At 41.3% G+C, this 20,392-nt stretch overlaps 1 protein-coding gene across 3 annotated transcripts in view; it reads right to left on the bottom strand.

Annotated features, from left to right (window-relative positions):
- Positions 1-20,392, bottom strand: part of SPTLC3 (serine palmitoyltransferase long chain base subunit 3) — a 158,568-nt gene that overhangs the window by 4,915 nt on the left and 133,261 nt on the right. For all 3 annotated transcript variants that reach the window (XM_004061820.5, XM_055373525.2, XM_055373526.2), the window contains 2 exons: positions 7,099-7,234; positions 1,728-1,857 (listed from right to left, as the gene is read on the bottom strand). In XM_004061820.5, the coding sequence (XP_004061868.3) occupies positions 1,728-1,857; positions 7,099-7,234 (266 nt within the window). The remainder of the gene's footprint in view (positions 1-1,727; positions 1,858-7,098; positions 7,235-20,392) is intronic.

The raw sequence follows: 20,392 nt of genomic DNA, 5'->3' as shown, positions 1-20,392 counted from the left end.
ACATGGCAACTCTGTGTGTGTGTGTGCGTGTGTGTGCACATGTGTACGTGTATAATTTCAAACTCAAGTTATCCTCTTTACTCTTTTATTCTTTTATTATTTCTGTTCCCTTCATTCCCTTAAAATGCCTACTCTACGGAACATCAAGTTCCTACTAATTGCTAATCCAATAGTTTCTTCTCATCGCTCACTGCATTTAAACTTCCTGCAGTTTTGAGGGGCATTTTGACCCTCCTCCTTCTTGAAACTTTCTCCTCTGTATGGAGTTTAATACTACACTGAACATGTCTTTCCTGACTGCTCTAGTTCCATGTAAGTCTGGGTCCCCACCTGCGATTCCTGTGTCTACCCTGGAATGTAGGCACTCCCCAGGAGTCTGCCCTGTTCAATCTTGCTCATATCTGGACAATTACATCTTCTACTGTTGGCTGTAAGGATCCCTCAGTTCCCTAAACTATAGCAGTTCCAGCTTTGCATACTTTCCTAAGCTCTAGAACCTTATTTTTCTTCTATAGGTGGACCACGGACACATAGTCTCAACATGTCTAGGACTGAGCTCATTCTATTCCCCTACTCCCATTGAAAATTTGCTGTTCCTTACTGTATACCTTATCTCATTTAAGTGCTTCACCATCCTTCTATTCATCAGGGCTAAAGACCTCAAATTGTCTTTGATTCTCTCTTCCACATATGCACTGCATCCAATCATTTGTCAAGTCATGGCAGCTCCATTCATTTGTAATACTTGTTCATGGATTAGTTTCTTTTGTTTCCACTACTATTAGCCTTGTCACCTCTTGTTTTGTTTAAATAGCTACATCTTAGATCCTTTCCTTTTGCCCCTTTCCTCTCCAGTTCATTTGTCACGTTTATTTCATAATGACATGATTGTGTCACTCCACTGATTGGAAGTCTTGAATGATGCTCGATAAGCTTTATTAAAAAGGCCTGGCTCAAAAGCCACCTCCCCTGTGAATCTTCTCCACTCTAATAATTCACCCCACCTTCATGATCCCACAGTTTTCTATATTTCTTCTTCAAGATTCATTCATTCTGTCTGGTATTATATGTGTTGCTTGTTTATTAGCATCTTCTCCTAGACTTTTTGCCCCAGGTTTGCACATAGTTGACTCTCAATAGTGTTTGCAAAACTGCATTTATGTTATGTGACTCTTCCCATTAACTCCAAACTGAGTAGATGGCTTAGTTCTCTGATATTACTCATTCACATAACAATGGAAATCGAGGGACAATAAAAGCCAATTTTAAAATCATTTCCACCTCACTTAGGTGCTGCTGTAATGTAGATTTGTTCTTGCTGGTTGTCCAACATGTTGGTTAGTTGGGTCATATTTTATTATGGCAGATTTAGTGGCTATGAAAAATGTCAGGATGCATGTAATTAAGTCTAAAACAGCATTTGAGACCAGCTTTTGCATTTAAGATCAAGTAAATAGAACAACATTTGGCTACTCAGTCAGTCTTTTGTAGGAAACCAAAACACTGATTGAAATCTTCACTAAACTGATTTTCATTTCTATCTACTGAGTGGTCACAGTGTTGGCTGTTGTTGACGTGCTCTTGTTTTTTGGCAGTGACTTTTGTCAGTGTTGTTTTCCTAAATAACCCAAGAGAAACCCAGAGAACCCCAAGCTGTCTCAACAAAAGGACTTGCTTTGAATCCAAGGTACTGGTACTGAGATCCCGTTGGCCTGTGGTGTACTCACCGTGTCTAACATCTCCCGGGTATGTGCCGCTGAAACACAAAACCGAGCCCGAGCTTCTGCGAGGGGAGTGGCTGGAAATCCCACGACCACCACTCCAATTTTTTTCTCTAGCATATGCCTTGCAAAAGCCCTTAAGGAAAAGCAAAAAAAGAAAAAAAAAAGTGGTTAGTTGGGAAAAGACAAAATTATCCTGACAAAAAAGGAATATGGCTAATTGATTGTTTTCTTTTTTCCTTTTTCTTTTTTTATGATAATAAGTGGAAGATGATTGAAGTTTTTAAACTTCTGTCAAATAAAATTGACAAATAAACAGGCAGTCAGTCACTTGGTGCCCCTCGTGATGGTGTGTGTGTGGTATTATGGGTCTGACACACTCATTAGATAATTGTGGATATTGAGTCTTTGACACCAAGCAGAAAATGCTGATGTTTATGACTCTGGTTTAACAAATCTGCAGTGATATAAAATCCATCTGCAGGGTCCCTAGGTATAAAAACCAAATAGTTCCTATAATGCAATTCCATAAAGAAAGAATCTATATTAATTGTAAACCTATATGTTTTATAAACTTAATACCAATAATGCAATGTGGAAATTTCAATGAGCCTATACTTAATGAGTATAATTTGAAGACCAAGATCAGAGGGTCTGTAGTATCCAACCCCAAGCCAATATTCCCACTGCAGCGCCAAAGATTATATTTTCCATCAAATCAGAGATAAGAAATAGCAAGGTCTCCTGATTGTTTCATATGTGAATGAACATACCCAGGGATGCACAGGGATAATAAACTCAGCGACTGAGTTTAAGAGGAATGGGGCAGAAAGGAGACCAGGAAAGAAGTGTTCACGCACAGAACCTTACAGCCTATAGGACGTTAAGTCATAGAACTAGAAAGTGGTCTGATGCAGAGTAAAACCTTCATAAGCTATGATTCCTTCCCTTTATCCTTCTAGTCTCTTTCTTTTCCAGAGCTAATCTCTGTAACAATTCTAGAATATCAAGCTCAAAGGCTGTAAATATCTTGTGCTGAGAGCCAAGGTCAGACAAAAAGGCATGTACTCCCAAGTGACTCTTTTTCCCCTTTGGGCTCTGTTGGTCTTTGCAGGAAAACTTAATTACTGAGTGACTTTACCCATAAGTGAGGTAAATGCCTCAGATCTGTTCTTAGCATTAAGAGATTGCTGGTGTATTATTTTAGGCTGGAAGCTGACAGCACCAGAGAAACATTCCAATCACAGCTCAGGAAGAATTCTTGAACCAGACGTGGAGAATAAGCCTGCTCTTCCATTCACTTGTTTTGCTGTTGAGCAGTCTGCCTTTTGGTTGTTTCAGATAGAACATAGGTTATCAGATGAAGCAATGGAGACTGCAGGACCCACAAGACACACAGCCTCTCTGGCTCCCTGGCTTGGGCGAGGCAACATTAGCCCTTTGATTTCAACTAGGAAGGTTAGAAGGAGATGAAGCTTTCTAGCTGAGAAAGCTTGAAAACAGAGGCTGTTCTTTCTCTTTCTTGATCACCCTATGGAAGGCTGCCCACGGAACTGCACAGAATGAGAGCTCATAATTGTCTGAGAAACAAGTCAAGTGCTTTTATTGCTAGAGTACAAACCACCTGACCCATGATCTCAGGCCAGTTTTCGGGACTCCCAGAAGACTGCTTTCACTGTCTGCATGTTTCTCTTTGTGCCAAAGGAAGCACGTTTTGCCAAAGAATGCAGGGCAAAATATATGACTCTGTTGATTCATTAGTCTAATCTGGCGTCTCCCTGGAGCATTTTTGAATTTAAACCTTACACTACTAAAGCTAGTGTTCTTAAGTTAATATATATGATTGCACTGGAAATTTTATATAATGAGCCTCTGTGTTTGTACTCCCCAAAGCAATTGGCAATAGGCTAAAAGAAACTAAACTTTGTGAAATAATAATAATGATAATAAACATTAGCATTGCATTGTATGCAGAATCACTACCTCTTGTATAACACCATCTTCCAAGTGTATTACATGAACAGGGGAAAAAAATGCAAACCCTTTACCAAGTACCAAATACAATACATTCTTGATTATTTAAGTGTATGTTTTATGGGTAAAACCACATTACACAGCTCTATAGAAGATTCCAGTGGTAGAGTTATAACAAGGCTTTGTTCAAAAGGATAACTGGCTACAGACTATATTTTCATTCTGCACAGTAGGAAATGTGGAGAGATCACCATTCTTTAATAAAATCAAAGGTTTTTAAATGACCAAATGAAAGAAGTGCTTCCACAGTGGCTTATACAATTAACGCCCTATTTCAAAAAATGTCTCTACATATAAACTTCTAACAAAGAAATATCACAGAAGGAAACAAAGCCAGACAGCAGGGCAAACTCTTGCCAGCAACTCCTACCTGTAATAGATAATATTACCTTTTGTAACTAACCTGTTCTGTTTCCTTAGGTGACCCAGATTTTTTTTTTCTGTTTGTAGTGATTGTTGCCTTTTGAATCACCAATGATGACATTAAAAATAATTAGACTCTGTGTTGCTTTAATGAGATGTGCATTTTTTTCCTATGGACCAAAGCTTGAGAGGTTGTGCTGTGTGTTCAAAAGAGCTCTAGTTTATGAAGCAAATGGAACTGGCTTTGAATTCTGGGCTCTGCTCCCTACAACCTGTGTGAGTCTTAGAGAGTAATTTTTTTTTTGACACGGAGTTTCACTCTTGTTGCCCAGGCTGGAGTGCAGTGGTATGATCTCAGCTCACTGCAACCTCCACCTCCTGGGTTCCAGCGATTATCCTGCCTCAATCTCCCAAGTAGCTGAGAGTACAGGTGCCTGCCACCATGCCCAGCTAATTTTTTTTTTGTACTTTTAGTAGAAACAGGGTTTCACCATGTTGGCCAGGCTGGTTTCAAACTCCTGACCTCAGGTGATCCATCTGCCTCAGCCTCCTAAAGTGTTGGGATTACAGGCATAAGCTACCGTACCCGGCTTTAGAAAGTAATTTGACCTTTCTAAGTCTTAGCATCTTCATTTATAAACTAGGGCTAAACATCCTACCCTCCGTGGGTAATCACTGAGGTCTAATAGCCTTACATAGCATATATTTAGTACTCTGTGATATTAGCTCTTCTTAAAAAACAATCTTAAGTTGAAAGAAACAAGATTGTTTGACATATTATCTGGCATCTAATATAGCAATATGGAAGCAGAGTGTAGCAGGATCTTTACCTACTATTTTTTCTGGACATTTTATTTTGAGTAATGCAACCAAAAATAGTAATAATTGTTTTGGAGAGCCATGCAACTGTGGTGATTCAACCTTGCGCTCAGTTGAAACTGATAATGATCATCATTGTTGCAGAGTAGTAGTAGTGAAATGGCTACCACTGATTGAATGCTTATGGCATGCCAACTACTATATTAAGTGCTTTGTACACATTACTAAAAATGACATTATTAATGACTTTATTAATTGATGCTATTAACAATGACAGCTAACTCTGAATAGCTCTTATATAAGAGGTAACATGCCAAATGCTGTATGGACATCATTTTGTTTAATCTTCACAGTAACCTTATGAAATAAGATACTATCATATCCCGTTTTATAAATGAGGAAACTGGAGCTTCAGAAAGCTGAGTAACTTGTCCAAGAATCCCCAGCTAGGAAGAGGAAGAATCAAATTTCTTTTTGATTCCAAACCTTTCACCACACCATAGAGCATAACTTTTATATGAAGCATATCGTTCATAGCATATTGTATGAATTCTTGAAGTTACACGCATTTGTTTTCACTACTTACGGACTCTTCTCATTGGGTTGGTTCATTTTTCCAACCTGTTGGGATTCTACTTCTGGCTTTTATTATTAAAGTTGAAACTATCCAGAACACTCCCTACTGTCACTGTAACACTCCAGAATTATGTGTTTTATACCTTGGACAAGTTTATTTTCAGTGCCTTCTTTTGAGCTAATGATAAAATATTAGATAAACCTGAGCCAAGTTAGGAATATTTCTTCCAACACACATCATTTCCCCAATCATTTTGAATAAATGTATGTGTGTCTGTGTGTGTGTGTGTGTTTGTATGTGCCTTCAAAAATCAGATGGTTAAAGATCTTTGAATTGTCTGCTACTTTCAATCACTGTTGTCACCCCTCCTTGACATTATCACAGAGCAGTACGATATATAACATTTCGTAGCACATTATGTCCTCAGACACTTCATGCAATGTTTTCCTGACCCAGATCTGTGAACAAAGGGCCAACTGGTGGGAATGATGTGGCATGCTAAAAAACTCATGTTTTTTTTTTTTTTTTTTTTTTTTTTTTTTAGACGGAGTCTTGCTCTGTTGCCCCGGCTAGAGTGCAGTGGTGCAATCTCGGCTCACTGCAAGCTCCACCTCCCAGGTTCATGCCACTCTCCTGCCTCAGCCTCCCGAGTAGCTGGGACTACAGGCACCCACCACCACGCCCGGCTAATTTTTTGTATTTTTTGTAGAGACGGGGTTTCACCATGTTGGCCAGGCTGGTCTCGAACTCCTGACCTCAGGTGATCCACCTGCCTCAGCCTCCCAAAGTGCTGGGATTACAGGCATGAGCCACTGTGCCCTGCCAGTTAACTTCCTTTTAACAAGATGTAATTAGTCTAATTACATTAGTCTCCAGCAGGTTGGAGAAGGGCTCATGTATAAAATTGTCCCTGCCAAACTGACAAAAAGTCATGTTTTCCTCTTTATGCAGTTGTTGCTAATGCTGTTTCAAAGTTGCAATCAAGTAAACAACCCCCAAACAGGTTTGCAGTAAGGGCATGAGAAACTGAGCATGAGCTTCAATGTGAGCCTCAGTTTGGGATTTTGCATCTTAGTTTTACTGCTGTTTGACTTGTGTGACTTTGGGCAGGTTGCTTAACTGCTCTCAGCCTCAGCTTCTCCACGCTTGAAATGAGAATGTCCTCTTCTGAGGACGGCTGCAGAGTTCAATGGGAGAAAGCACAGAGCCTGATCACATTGGTTTTATGGTAATATGGGGAGAGATGATCTTCAGAAGTTCTCCCTGAGAACGATCTTGGGTCAGAAGGAGGCTCAGGATTGTGCTTAACTTACAGGTGAGGCTGAGGGAGATAAGTGATTTCCCTAAATTCACAGAACTTGAATTTAGGGAGAGAGCTCAGTCTCAGCACCTTTGGTTCCCTTTCTATAAGACCTGTGGGAAGGGTCTAGCTGATAGACAGACAGGTGGCTTCTGAGAAGCCGTACGAGTGAATTCTGAACTCACTCACCCCATTCCAGATGCATAATCTAACGCCTGTGCCAAAAAGCCATCTTAGGTCACCTTGGGGTTTAGGTGTGATTATGAGATGCCTTGGATACTTACGCTACTTTACCAGGCATATAAAGAAGCAGAGGAACAACAGAAGCATTCTCATTGCCATAGATAATGAATCCCATTTCCTGCAGTCTTTGTCTGAAGTATCTTGTGTTTTTCGCAAGTTGCTGTACTCTCTGCAGCCCTGAAAAGAGACAGGCGTGAAATCCATCAATTCCCACTAGAAAGAGGGAAGTAAAGGTCCGGTCAACTTGGCAAGCATCTTTAAGTCTTTCTGCAGGCCAGCAGCACTAGCTGGGAGGAGGAAGTAGGGAAGGGAGATACCTCCTGGGGAGCAGGTGTGTGCACTGATGCCCAGGTACTAGCTTGAGCCTGGAAGGCAGGAAGGGAGGTGGAGGGTGCTACGAGGTGCTGCCAGCAACTGAAGCCAGGATATGCTAGAGGGCTGGTGGGAGGCAGGGGAGGTATCTATTTTGTATAGATTCTGTGCAAAGTACCTTAAAAACATCAACTCAAGAGAAGGGAGTGTGATAAGAAGGAACATAACCACTTCCCCCACCCCCCACACTTCATAGCAGATATTGGTAGATGCTTTTTAGCTAAGCTGAATTGGCTCATTAAATCGTCCCTCATTTAAATCTCTAATCAAAGGATCCTTCATCCAATCTGAATTTGTAGGGATAGCATATTCGTAGACAAAGATAAGTCCTGCTAAGATCAGGGCTGTTTTTTGAGGCATTTGGTGGTAGACTAATAGAAGGGAGGAAAGAGGGGGACCCCTGCTTTCCCAAGCCAGAAAAAAGGACAACATTGGCCCGGAACAGAAAGACAAGCAAAGTACATACATGGGTCCATGTCAAGGTTATTGGTGCTTCAGCTCTTATAGCCTGTGTCCTAAGTGTGTGTCCCGGTGCAGAGTTCACGCATGTGAGATGAAAAAGTGATGAAAGAGCAGAAAGTCCCATCCTGAAGATGCCTGTCTACTCGGGTCCTGCTTCAAAACAGGTGGGTAAGTAAGCCAGCCAAAGCTAGATAGTGTTTGCTCAATAAGAATGAATAAGATTAAACATTGAAGTCCCCTAGAAATCAGCCCAAAGTTTGCGTTTGATGCAGGATTGCTGTTCGGCAGGAATGTGCCACTACAGTCTTTCGTCTTACTGGTTGTCTTTAGCAGACCTCCATTCTGAGTGGTGAGATGTTCAGACGAACTGGTCAGAGATTCTGCTCTAGAGGTTGTACGATATTTTGAACATCACTCATGGGTGTTTGTAACTCTTCAGAGGGAAATAGGGTAAACATTTCAGTAAACATGTCAATCATAGTCATCTGGTCCCTTCTTAGAGAAATGGCCCCAGATTGTGCCTTTTCAAAGGGTTGAGCAGGGGGCATCTTGTGCTCAGCATCCTCCTCCAGAGAACCATACTGTTTGGGTAGGGTTGGCCCTGCCCTTCCTCTTTTCTACAAGGTGGTATGAGGGCCAGTCTTAATCAGTTGGAATAATTCATCCCCCTGATTATTGGTTTGATGATGGAGCACAACTAGGGACTATTTGAGTCTTTCTTTTAGATCCACTGAGGAAGAAGTCTAAGCATGGGATAATTATCAAGCTACATCTTTGTCCTAACCTGGAGGAAGCCTGCTTGAGAATGATATTGACTCACATAGAAGCCACTGCGCAGGACACTGAGAGTCCTGATAGATCATCTGAACCTTTGGGTCCAGCTGTGCCAGACCATTTTTTTGGACTTCCCTGCTGTGTCAGCCAATACATTTCCTCTTCTGCCTCCTATAACCAAATGTGTCATGAGTAATTCAGGTGGTGGCTACTAATTGGATCAGGTAGCCTCTAAAGAACAATAGTAATAACAACAATAATTATAGCTCACCCATATGTAATGTCACCACTGTTATAAGCTCTTGACATTTATTGATTTAGTCGTCACAACAACCAAATTAGTGTAAGAACTGTAATCCTATGTTATACACAAGGAGAAGCCAAGTAACTTACACAAATTTACATAGCTGGTAGGTGGCCAAGCCAGAATTGGATTCTAGAATCCTAGATTCCAGAATCTGTGTTGTTAGCCCCTCCACTATAATGCTCTACCCAGGTAAGGGATGGTGGTCATTGGTTCTTCTGAAGATCAATAAAACTCTCATTTCTGCCAGCTGTTTGGATTATGATTATATCTTTTTTTTTTTTTAGTAGAGGCAGTTGAGAGTCGAAGGCTGAGCAAGTGTTTGACAGCCTCATGTTGTGAGCAGTTGGGTAAGGAATCACTAGCATAGGATATCGCTAGGTTGGAGTCTAGGGCCCCCTTCACTTTAGGTAGAGGTCCTGAAGGGCTGTGTCCAAGGAGTGAAGGTGAACCAGGTGTAGACAAGCACCCAAAGGGCACTTTCTTCACCCAGACATCTAACATTTTTTCACTAGGCTCTATCACTCCCAAAATACTTCAAATATTCCTTTAAGTTTTCCTTTGCTCATCAGGCCTAAATGAACTTCACTTCTGTGACACCTTAATTGTGTTAACAATACGGTATATGCAGAGAAATGGAGGTTTAGTTGAGTGGAACACAGACCAAGGAGGAGGATGCTAAATGCCCCAATTGTCCATGCTTGTTTTCTGTTACTTTCTTTTTCCCAACTCCAGTTCTCAAGGATGATCCCTCCCCAACTCTGCCAGCTCCCAGCAGGCAGGTTGTGATGGAGAGAGCATCCGGCTTATTGTTCTTTCTTAGGGACGCTGACATCTCAGCCCCTCTATCCTGACCACAGGCAATGAATGGAGCATGCCCTTGACCCAAAGGCAGTCCACTTGGGTGTTAGCAAGGAAGCCATACATTGGTCTATCATAGGAGCTTTGAAAAAGAGACAATAAATATAAATTAAACAAACCAGATCTTCTTGATATTACAGTGTGGATGTGAAAAATTTAGAGAGGATGGTAGTAAACTTTAGTTGGTAGTAAGAGTAGAAATTGAAAGACACAGAAAAAAAGCTTATTAGCAGAATCTGTGAGACAGAGTAAGCCATTGGTTGGTAGAAGCTGTGGCAACCTATAAAGAAGAGAGGTGGGCAGTGCAAGGTGAGTCAGTAGCAATAGGAATAGTAAGATATAAAAACAGAAGAGTTTATAGTCTAGTGAGAGAAACAGACATTAATAAAATAATCACACAAATGGATGTAAAATTGCAACTCTGATGCGCAGTGTAGAGAAATATTATCTGGTGTTATGAGAGCTCATAAGAGGGAGACTGGACCAAATCTGAAAAAAATCAATAAATGATGAGTGAACAAAGATCCGAAGGATAAGCAAGTACTAACCACACAAAAAGCTAGAGGAGAGTACTCCAGGCTTAGGAAACAGGTGCAATGGTCTTGTGATTTGTAGAAGAACACAGAAGTTGTGAACAAGGCAAGATGTGGTTGAAGCTGGGACAAGATGAGGCTGGAAAGATGAATGGATTGTCTAAAAAAGAAAAAATGAGGTGAGACTACAGGAATTGAAGAATCCCACATTTAATGATTGGAAGGAGTAGGAATAGGATGAATCTGAAAGGGAGACAAAATAGCAGCAACCAGAGGGGGAGAAAACAAAGCCGGACATAGAATAGTGTTCCTTGGTTTTATCAACATGACAACTCATTGATAACCTTTACTTTGGAGTCCCTGGATGGAACTCTGGTTTTAAAGAAAGAGACAAGTAGTTCCAAGTATGGTTTCTTAGTTCATATTCCTTTCAAAATCCCCAATTCTAAATTTGCAATGTGAACACAAGTAAGGAATCCAGAGATGTGTAGAAACATCTGTGTATATATATATGCTTAGACACAGTCTCCTTTGTGCTAAAAAAACAAAAGGAATTTTATAACATGCTGATGTGTCCCTTGGAAACTTGTATGTTTACAGAGCCTATTGGAAGTGCAGAACTAGAAATTAAGAAGGAGAATATTTGCCTTACTTAAGAAAAATCACCCATACATTGAAACTGTGTTTAGAGAGTTAAGAACACAAGGAGTAGGGGGAGATTGTGGACAGAAGGAAAGGAAAAGAGGGCTATGGTAAGGATTATTTTAAAGGTGATTGAAATCAAGGCACACAGATACATCTCAGCCACCAAAATGTATTCCATATGGCCTGTCCCCGTGTGCATTCAGCACTTTTGCGGATCATTAGCTACACAATGAACAGATGACTTCATCAGGCTGGGCCTGATGATTCCTACATGTTCCCCCTTGAAGACTAGGAGGATTTCCTGGCCTGGAAGTGCCTGAATGACTTCAATTGCTTTTCCCAATGGCATTATCTTTGCGCTTGCCTATAAAGATTCATCTATCATTGGCTGCCTAGCTACTTAATTGGCCCCGGCTCTCCCTACTTCCTTGATTAACCCAAGAAACTGGATCATCAGCTAATGTCACCATTTCCCTGCTTCCAGATCCTTCAGAGACTTGACCAAACAGATGATATCCAGGGGTATCTGACTCCTAAGAACTAAATGTTTTATTCTTCCTTATCTTTCCTATCTTTAAACCATTTAGCACAGCATGGCTGACAAGCCATTATGACACACTTTGTGGTTGCCACGCTTTCTCATATAGGTTACTACAAATGCCTTTGAGGTCTTTTGCGTTTGCCAAGATACAGCTCCTTTCAATTACTCTATTGCTCATTCTTTAAAATTGAAAACATCCTCATACTCTTGGAAGGCCTGGGGACAGAGGCGGAATTTGTACATATAAAACGCTACTCATCTAAACAGGATGCAAATGATTTTATTAATTATGTTGGGCTTTGAGATTCTTGCTTGAAGAGTGATTTGCAAAAGCAGAAGCAATATTTGGTGCATGTCCTTTTGTACAGGGACAGCCATGCTAGGATGGCAAAGGGAAGCTTTGGAGATTGGGCACTGCGGCCACATCCCCTTCAAGACACTCAGAGTCTCCAATTAAGTAGTTTCTGATCTTTCTTCTACATATTACACAGAAGTCAGGGAAAGTACCTACTCACATAAATAAGTGAATGAAATAATCTTTTATGTAGCCCTCTGGAGAGTTTCTGTTAAGTATTTATTTTGTCATATTTTGGATTCTCTGAGAAGGCTGTTGAGTGGAAAAGGAATAGGCTTTGGAGTTAAGTGGAATGGGAATCAAACTCCACCTGAACAGCCTAAAAATCTGAAAATCTCAGTTTTAGCTGTAAATTAGAGATAAGCTTATCTTACAGGAAAATTGGGAGAAATCAAGAAATTAATGTGGGAAAAGTGTTTAGTACTGCATCTGGCATTTAGTAGGTCGTTGAAAGGGGAATTGCGATTTTCTGCTGGGCAATAGTTCTCTGCAGCCTCAGTGCCACCTCACAGTCATCTGGAGAGTTTGGCAAACCTTATGTCCAGGCTGCACCCCAGACCCATTAAATCAGGATCTCTGGGGATGGGACCTGGCATAAGTTTTGGTTTTAACAAGGTTCAGCCAAGCAGACTGGGATGTCTCAGAAATAGCTGCCATTTCTGGTCCACCCCTAGGGCCATGCATGGCCTTTTCTGGGTATCTGATTGCAGCCTGGCTGAGCTATGCTCCTTCACTGGGTGTGGCAAATAAAAATGGGCATATGTGGTAGCCTCTTGTTTGGCATGATTACTTCCCAGCAGTTCCTGAGTGCTCAGGTTCCTGAGATACCTTTTTGTGGGGGTGACCTGCTCTCCCAACAGCTACATGCTCCGAAGCTTTCACTCATCTTAAGATCAACCTCCCTGTCGACCCCACCCCTCTCATGAGGGTGGTTAAATCAAGGGTGAACCTATCTCGGCTGATGACCTGTCTGTTCCTGTTCTATCTCTTCTGATTTCTGGCTTTGCTGGCTTTGAGAGATAGGCTAGGTTAACGGAGGCCACAAATACTTTAACCTCCCCTCCAATGCTGTTAAAACAAAACCAGCTGGGTCAGGGGAAGAAAAACAAATAAAACACAAATCCTCTTACTACAAAGCTTTGCAGTTGCCTAATAAAAACAATGGTCAGTGGCATTTCCAAAAATATGTTTAGGACAACTCAGTCTCCCAGAGGCCCAGAAGGAATTACAGATGGTTGAAACTACCAGAATGACCTGTCTTAAAGAAGGAAAATTTCTTCTCTGTTAAACCATTGGCATACAAAAAAAGAGAACGCATTTCCCCCATAATCCTAAGCAAAAGAGATGGGGTTGACGAGTTTGTGAGTTTGTGAGCCAATACCATTGTCATGGTCTATTTTCTGCAGACTTTGCAATCTCGTTTTCTAACAGAAAACATGAATATGCCCAGATACCATGGGATGACTTATTTTACTATTTCCCAGGCTTGAAAATATATGTTCAGAAATATACCCAGCTCATTTCCTCCTTCAATTATTTAGCATATGACCACTGTCCAGAATACAGACTGCGTGACCTCAAACATGCTCCTAGGCAGCATTGCTTGGAAAATGAGGTCCTTGTCTTTAGAGATGGGAAGTCACATTCCATAAAACATTTCTCACATTTTAAGAAGTTGATATTTCTGAAAAATTAACCCAGGGAAAATCAAATTGATATTAAAGAATGCCTGCAGTAGTCTAAGAATGCCTAATTTCCCCTGCCCCTCCCTGCTTCTCTATCTGCCAGTTTACCCTGGACTTTTTCCCCTGGCTTGGCAAGGGGGCAGAGGGTGATGGGGAGAGACCTTGGAGTAAAGTTTCAATGGACAGCAGGAAGCCAGCGTCTGTTATTTTAAGCACTGAACACTAGACAGGACATTTTGTTTCCAACACACTCAGGGGCAGAGAGATCTCGGTAAAGATCAAGAGGCTACAGAGCAGCAAGAATCATAAGAATCACATTAGCATTGACAAGCTTCCCAGTGGGGTGGAGAAAAGAGCATTTGGAGTGGTTTGCTAAGAGGAATGCACATTTTTATCAGGCACTGAAGCTCTCCCTTTTGATGTTGGGATTCCAGGGCTACAGCATGTTTTATAGTCACATACACATGTTCCAAGGGCTCTCCAGGCTGCTCAGTCTTGCCCCTGTGGAATGCATGCAGGAGCAGGCAGGACATGAGGGGTGGGCAGCCATCGGCATGGCCTGATTTTGAGGTCCCTGGGAAAACACCCTGCCTCCGCCTCCCACCAGCTGCTCACATACACTGTTAGCTATTTAATCCCCAAGCAAGGATGAGAATGGACATTTCTTGTGCACCTACTGTGAGCCAGGAACTGGCTTTTTGGGCCCACTTCACAGATGAGGAAACAGAGGCTTGGAGATCATGAAGGCATTACCCAGCTGACCTGGAAATTGGCAGTGCCTAGGACATTATCAAAGTTGGCTCTTTGGAAAAAGTGGTAAACTCGCTCATGATGAGGCGTGAATTCCATCATTCACGGAGTTATACACTTCACAAATGAAAAGTACTCACTATGTACAGGAGCAAGGCCAGCTGCTGAGGTGGCAATAGAAGATGAAAAATTTCTGACACTGTTTGGAACAAATGATCTAACAGGAGGCAAGGCAGATATCAAATAATATATAACCAAAAATAGGTGCCATGAGACAGATGTAGACATTTGCATAGTATTATTGCTTCCTGAATACTTATAAAATGAATGATAAGATATAATATTACTTTGCATTTAAATAGAGAGTAATATGTTAGCAAGCCATTAATTATGTAATTTTACACATTAAATGAGGTAATATGGGAAGCTGAGGGCCTTCTGGGAACCCTTGTAAATCAGTGATTCTTTTTTTTAATTTTAATTTTAGGTTTCGGGGTACATGTGAAGATTTGTTACATAGGTAAACACATGTCGTGGGGGTTTGTTGTACATATTATCTCATCATCCAGGTGTTAAGCCCAGTCAATAGTTCTCTCTTCTGCTCCTTTCCCTCCTCCCACCCTCCTCCCTCAAGTAGACCCCAGTGTCTGTTGTTTCCTTCTTTGTGTTCATAAGTTCTTATCATTTACCTCCCACCTATAAGTAAGAACATGTGGTATTTGGTTTTCTGTTCCTGTGTTAGTTTGCTAAGGATAACAGCCTCCAGCTCCATCCATGTTCCTGCAAAAGACATGATCTTGTTCTTTCTTATGGCTGCATAGTATTCCATGGTGTATATGTACCAAATTTTCTTTATTCAGTCTGTCATTGATAAGGATTTAGGTTGATTCCATGTCTTTGCGATTGTGAATAGTGCTGCAAGGAACATTCGCATGCATGTGGCTTTATGGCAGAATTATTTATATTTGTCCCTATTTAATAAATGATGCTGATTATTTATTAAATAGGGAGTCCTTTCCCCATTATTTGTTTTTGTCAAGTTCATTGAAGATCAGATGGTTGAAGATATGTAGTCTTATTTCTGAGCACTCTATTCTGTTCCATTGGTCTATGTGCCTGTTTTCTTACCAGTATCATGCTGTTTTGGTTACTGTAGCCTTGTAGTATAGTTTGAAGTTGGGTAACATGATACCTCCAGCTTTGTTCTTTTTACTTAGGATTGCCTTGGCTATTTGGGCTCTTTTTTGGTTCCATATGAATTTTAAAATCTTTTTTTTTTCTAGTTTTGTAAAGAATGTCATTGGTAGTTTGATGGGAATAGAACTGAATCTGTAAATTGCTTTGGGCAGTATGGCCATTTTAATGATGTTGATTCTTCCTATCCATGAACATGGAATATTTTTCCATTTGTTTGTGTCTTCTCTGGTTTCTTTGAACAGTGTTTTGTAATTTTCATTGTAGAGATCTTTCACCTCCCTGGTTAGCTCTATTCCAAGATATTTTATTCTTTTTGTGGCAATTGTGAATGGGATTCTTTTCTAATTTGGCTCTCAGTTTTGCTGTTGTTGGTGTATAGAAATGCTAGTGATTTTAGTACATTGATTTTGTTTCCTGCAACTTTGCTGAAGTCGTTTATCAGCTGAGGGGCTTTGGGGCCAGTACTATGGGGTTTTCTAGATATAGAATCATGTTGTCTGCAGAGATAGTTTGACTTCCTCTCTTCCTATTTGGATGCCCTTTATTTCTTTCTCTTGCCTCAAAATCAGTGATTCTTAACCAGAGAAACACATCAGGGTCTTCTAGAATTTTTTTTTCAAGAATACACATAGTAGGCCAGGTGCGGTGGCTCACACCTGTAATCCCAGCACTTTGGGAGGCTGAGGCAGGTGGGTCACAAGGTCAGGAGCTCAAGACCATCCTGGCTAACATGGTGAAACCCTGTGTCTACTAAAAATACAAAAAAATTAGCTGGGCGTGGTGGCGGGTGCCTGTAGTCCCAGCTACTTGGGAGGCTGAGGCAGGAGAATGGTGTGAACCTGGGAGGCAGAGCTTGCAGTGAGCCAAGATTGCGCCACTGCACTCCAGCCTGGGCGACAGAGCGAGACTCCATCTCAAAAAAATCTATGTATATATATATATACACACACACACACACACACACATAGTAGACCTCCCTCTGCAGACATTCTGCTCCAGAAGGACTAGGTTGGACCTTTCAGAAAAACTCACTGGGTAACTGTGGTGTGTACCTCCAGTTAAGAACCACTGCTGAAAGTAACAAATTATATTGTGTTTGTTGATTCTCTAAAAATAATGATTGATGATAACTGAAGACACCAGAGAATAATTCAGCCTCAAGAAATTTTTGTCCTCAGTCAATAGATTTGTGCGTTAGGTTCTATCTGCCTCTATATCTATAGAGATGAGCAAGTCACTCATCATCTCTAAGCCTCAATTTACTGATCTGTTAAATGGGAATGATAGTAATAGTTACTACATCTATTTCTCAGGACTTTTGGGAGGATGATTGATTCAGCATCTACTTACTTAGTACCTATTATTTGTAAGTGGCTGTTGTGTTCAGTGGAAGATTAAAATATCAGCGTGTCCACTATTTTCAGGGGTCTTATAAACTAGAAAAATTAATCATAACAGAAGATAGAAAATCAAGTGCCCAATAAAAGAAGTGCTCTGAGAGTTTGAAGGAGACCTAGAGATGGTAACTTAACATCTTGTGGACACAAGTTTGGGGATGGGGAGGAAAGGGATGAGTACTTGCCTAGAATGTTTGGATTCCAGTCATGGGAAAGATCAGTAGAGTTAGATCATCAAAAGCTAAAAATGCCAGCTTGAGAGTCACAATTTTTTGATGGGTATTAGAGAGCCCTGGAAGCATTGTAAGTAAACATGACATATTCTGAGGGGGTTAGGAAGACAAAGCTCATAGTGTATAGTGCATGGATCAGGATGAGGGAAAAACTGGAGGTAGCAAGACTAGTCAGGAAGCCAAGGTGGCAGCAAATGTCTGAAATGGGCGAGGAGCTGTGTTGACAACTGTTCCAATCTGTGGCAAGAAGACAAAGGAATTGGCAAAAGACAGATACTAGGCTGAGTAATTGTGTTAATGTGGTTCCTTGAAAGGGCTCTGAGAAACCGTGCAAATGAAGGTGGCCACCAGGAAGCCCCATCCAAGGCAGCTGCCTGCAGAATTAAAACCTTTTGGTTTCCAGAGCTTTGCTAGGGTAGGATGCACTGAACAGGCCTCAGGGAGGAGGGTATGGGGAAAAATTGATGGGGAAGCCCCCCAGACTTTTGCCTTGTGCCCAGGACAATGACATGTCAGCCAAGCACTCAAACAGTATGAAGCCAATTTGCTGGGTTCAAAGTAAACTCTACCATCTTGGGCAAGGTACTTCCTCTTTCTGAGACCTGGATTCTTCATTGTAAAATGGGAATCATGACAAGGATAATAATAATAATGCCCACTGCATACTGTTATGAGGATTAAATATTAAGCAGTTAGTAGGGTGTCTGACATAACTTGAGTGCTACAGAATATATATATATACTTTCAGACACATTTATTTGAAAAATTCTATGGTTCACAAATATTGAAAACTATTAATTTGAACCAAAGACTGGACTCACTGACTTGGATTTGCTCTCTAAAACTGGGTGGTCCCTCTTGTCTACGTAACTGACCTGCGGCACCTACAGCCAACCTGGCCATCCCGGTCTCCTTCTTGTCTTTTTGGTGCCCAAGACATGTCCTCCATATATTCCTATTTTTAAGAATTACATGTTTATCAGAATAATTTCATTCTCGGTGCTCAAGTTGAAGCAGATGATCACAGAGAATTTAACTACATAAAGTCCTCCTATTTTACAAAGGGCACAAAACTTTAGAGATGTTCACCAGTAATTAAGTCCTAATTAAGAGAGCCCTGATTAGGTCTTAGCTACAGGTGAACATCTCTGAAGTTTTAAAAGAGATTCAAAGAGAGAGAGAGAGGCAGGGTATTTGATGTGAGGGAGACTCTCCGTTGCTGGCTTTGAAGATGGAGGGGCCCTCATGAGATGGAAACAGCCACCAGGAGCTGAGAGTGTTCCCACTGACAGCCAGAGAGGAAACGGGTCTCAGTCTTACAGCCCCAAAAGACTGGATTCTGTCACAGCCATGTGAGCTTGGAGGAGGTGCCTGAGCTCCAGATAACAGAGCAGCTGCTGACACCTTGATTTCAGCATTATGAGAACCTGAGCAGAGAATACACTGTGTCCAGACTCCTAACCCAAGGAAACTGATATATTAAATGGTCACTAAGTTTGTGGTAATTCGTAATGTAGAAATAGAAAGCAAATACAATCTCTCTAGCCCAGACCCACACACTGGGATTCCTCAGGCACAAATCCACCTGCCTAATCCTCCCCAGCTGTAGGAAGGAAAAACAAAGGCCAGTGTGGAATACCAGCTCCCCTTTACCCTGGAAGATGCTACAGATGGAATAATGTTCTTTCCTTTCCCACTTGTACTGAACCAACATGGAATTCCATATGTATTACATCACCACTCCCGCATCTCAGAGTCCAACCACACAGAGGAAGCAAATGTGAAGAGGATGCTCCAGTAGGGCTCATGTAAAAGGATATCTTGTTTGTGGGACGGCTGGAAGGAAGTGGCTGCACTATCTTTTGCCCCAGTGCCATCTAAAAGACACACAGATTCTCTTTACATTCTTTCTAGGGAAATTTTTTAAAGACTCAAATCAACTGCAGAATTTACTGAGCTTTCATAAGAGTCTACCCTTGGCTAACTCTTTGGATAAAGTAAATGAAGGGGCAGAAGGTTCTGGAACAGTTTGCTAGCTATTTCTGCACAACCAGGCAAACTTTCCCTCTTAACTAGAGTTCAGTTCGTTGGCTAATTTTGCATTTATTGGACAAACCCAAGTTGTCACACACGTAGGTAAGCAGCAACAGCAAGGCAGAGAGGCAATGTCTGTCACCTTGATTGCTAACCCTGACCTTAGGTCCACACACACAAAAAGACCAGGTAGAACTTTTTTGCCCCCCAGCACAGGTGATTAATCATGGACTGAGGCAGGCCCTCAGTTGAAAGCCAGTGGAGCATAGCACCAACATCTGTTTTGTATTAGCTATTGCTGAAATGCCAGGGGCCTGAAACCATTTAGAAAACGCAGCTCTCCATGCCCTCAGCCTCTTTCGGTCTCTCCAGCTGGCAACCAAGTGGCAAATGTATTTAGAAATCAGAAGCTAGCTCCTCTGTCAACAATGCCAAGGGCCTTGAATGCCGGGGCCCTCAGACAGTACATTTTGGGTGGAATTTTTTGTAGATGCCTCTTGTTTTCATTGAGGGACCTTAGAAAAATGGAGCAAACACCATGTCCTGGCTGAGTTGGATGGAGAGAAAAAAAGCTGTAGGAAACCAGTTTTGTATTCAGTGAACACTCTTCCAAGGTAGACACTGAGAAATGTGAGAAGATTTTTTTTATACCAAGTGTGAATTATCATGGTTTTATCACCCGCACCACAGTCCTTTTCCTTTTTGCTTTTCATTCCCTCTTCCCTAGAGAAGAGACAGAATTTCAGTGAAGAGTAAATCTGCAATAACAGCCACAAGATAAGTTTGAGGATGTGAATGGATAGTGTAGCTTGCAGCTCCCAACAGTTTGCACTGAAGACAATCAATGTCTTATGAGAGAAGTTTGTGAATGTATCTCATGTCAAAAATAAACAGTAGGAAAGAGAAAATTCCTCTCTTAAGAGCTAATTTCTATCACCCAGTGTACTCCTTTCTTTCCCCCCTCAATGCCCTAAATCTTCCCACTTAGTCCCTGTTTATTTTAAACCTATCAAACTCAAGTGTAAAAATATGTGTGCCTTATTGCAGGGACCAGAGCAAAGGTTGTAGGTCACAGCTGGAAGGGGCTGGTGCCACTTTCTCCCAGTCCACATTGGGTTAGGGGCAGGGTCAATACGTCACCTGGCAATCTCATGATAAAATTTCACAAATAATCAGAGTAAATGAAATAATT

Source organism: Gorilla gorilla, chromosome 21, assembly GCF_029281585.2.
Source record: "Gorilla gorilla gorilla isolate KB3781 chromosome 21, NHGRI_mGorGor1-v2.1_pri, whole genome shotgun sequence".
Classification (NCBI taxonomy): Eukaryota; Metazoa; Chordata; class Mammalia; order Primates; family Hominidae; genus Gorilla; species Gorilla gorilla.
The sequence above is the reverse complement of the archived record's forward strand: the minus strand, read 5'-3'. Positions and strand labels throughout refer to the sequence as shown.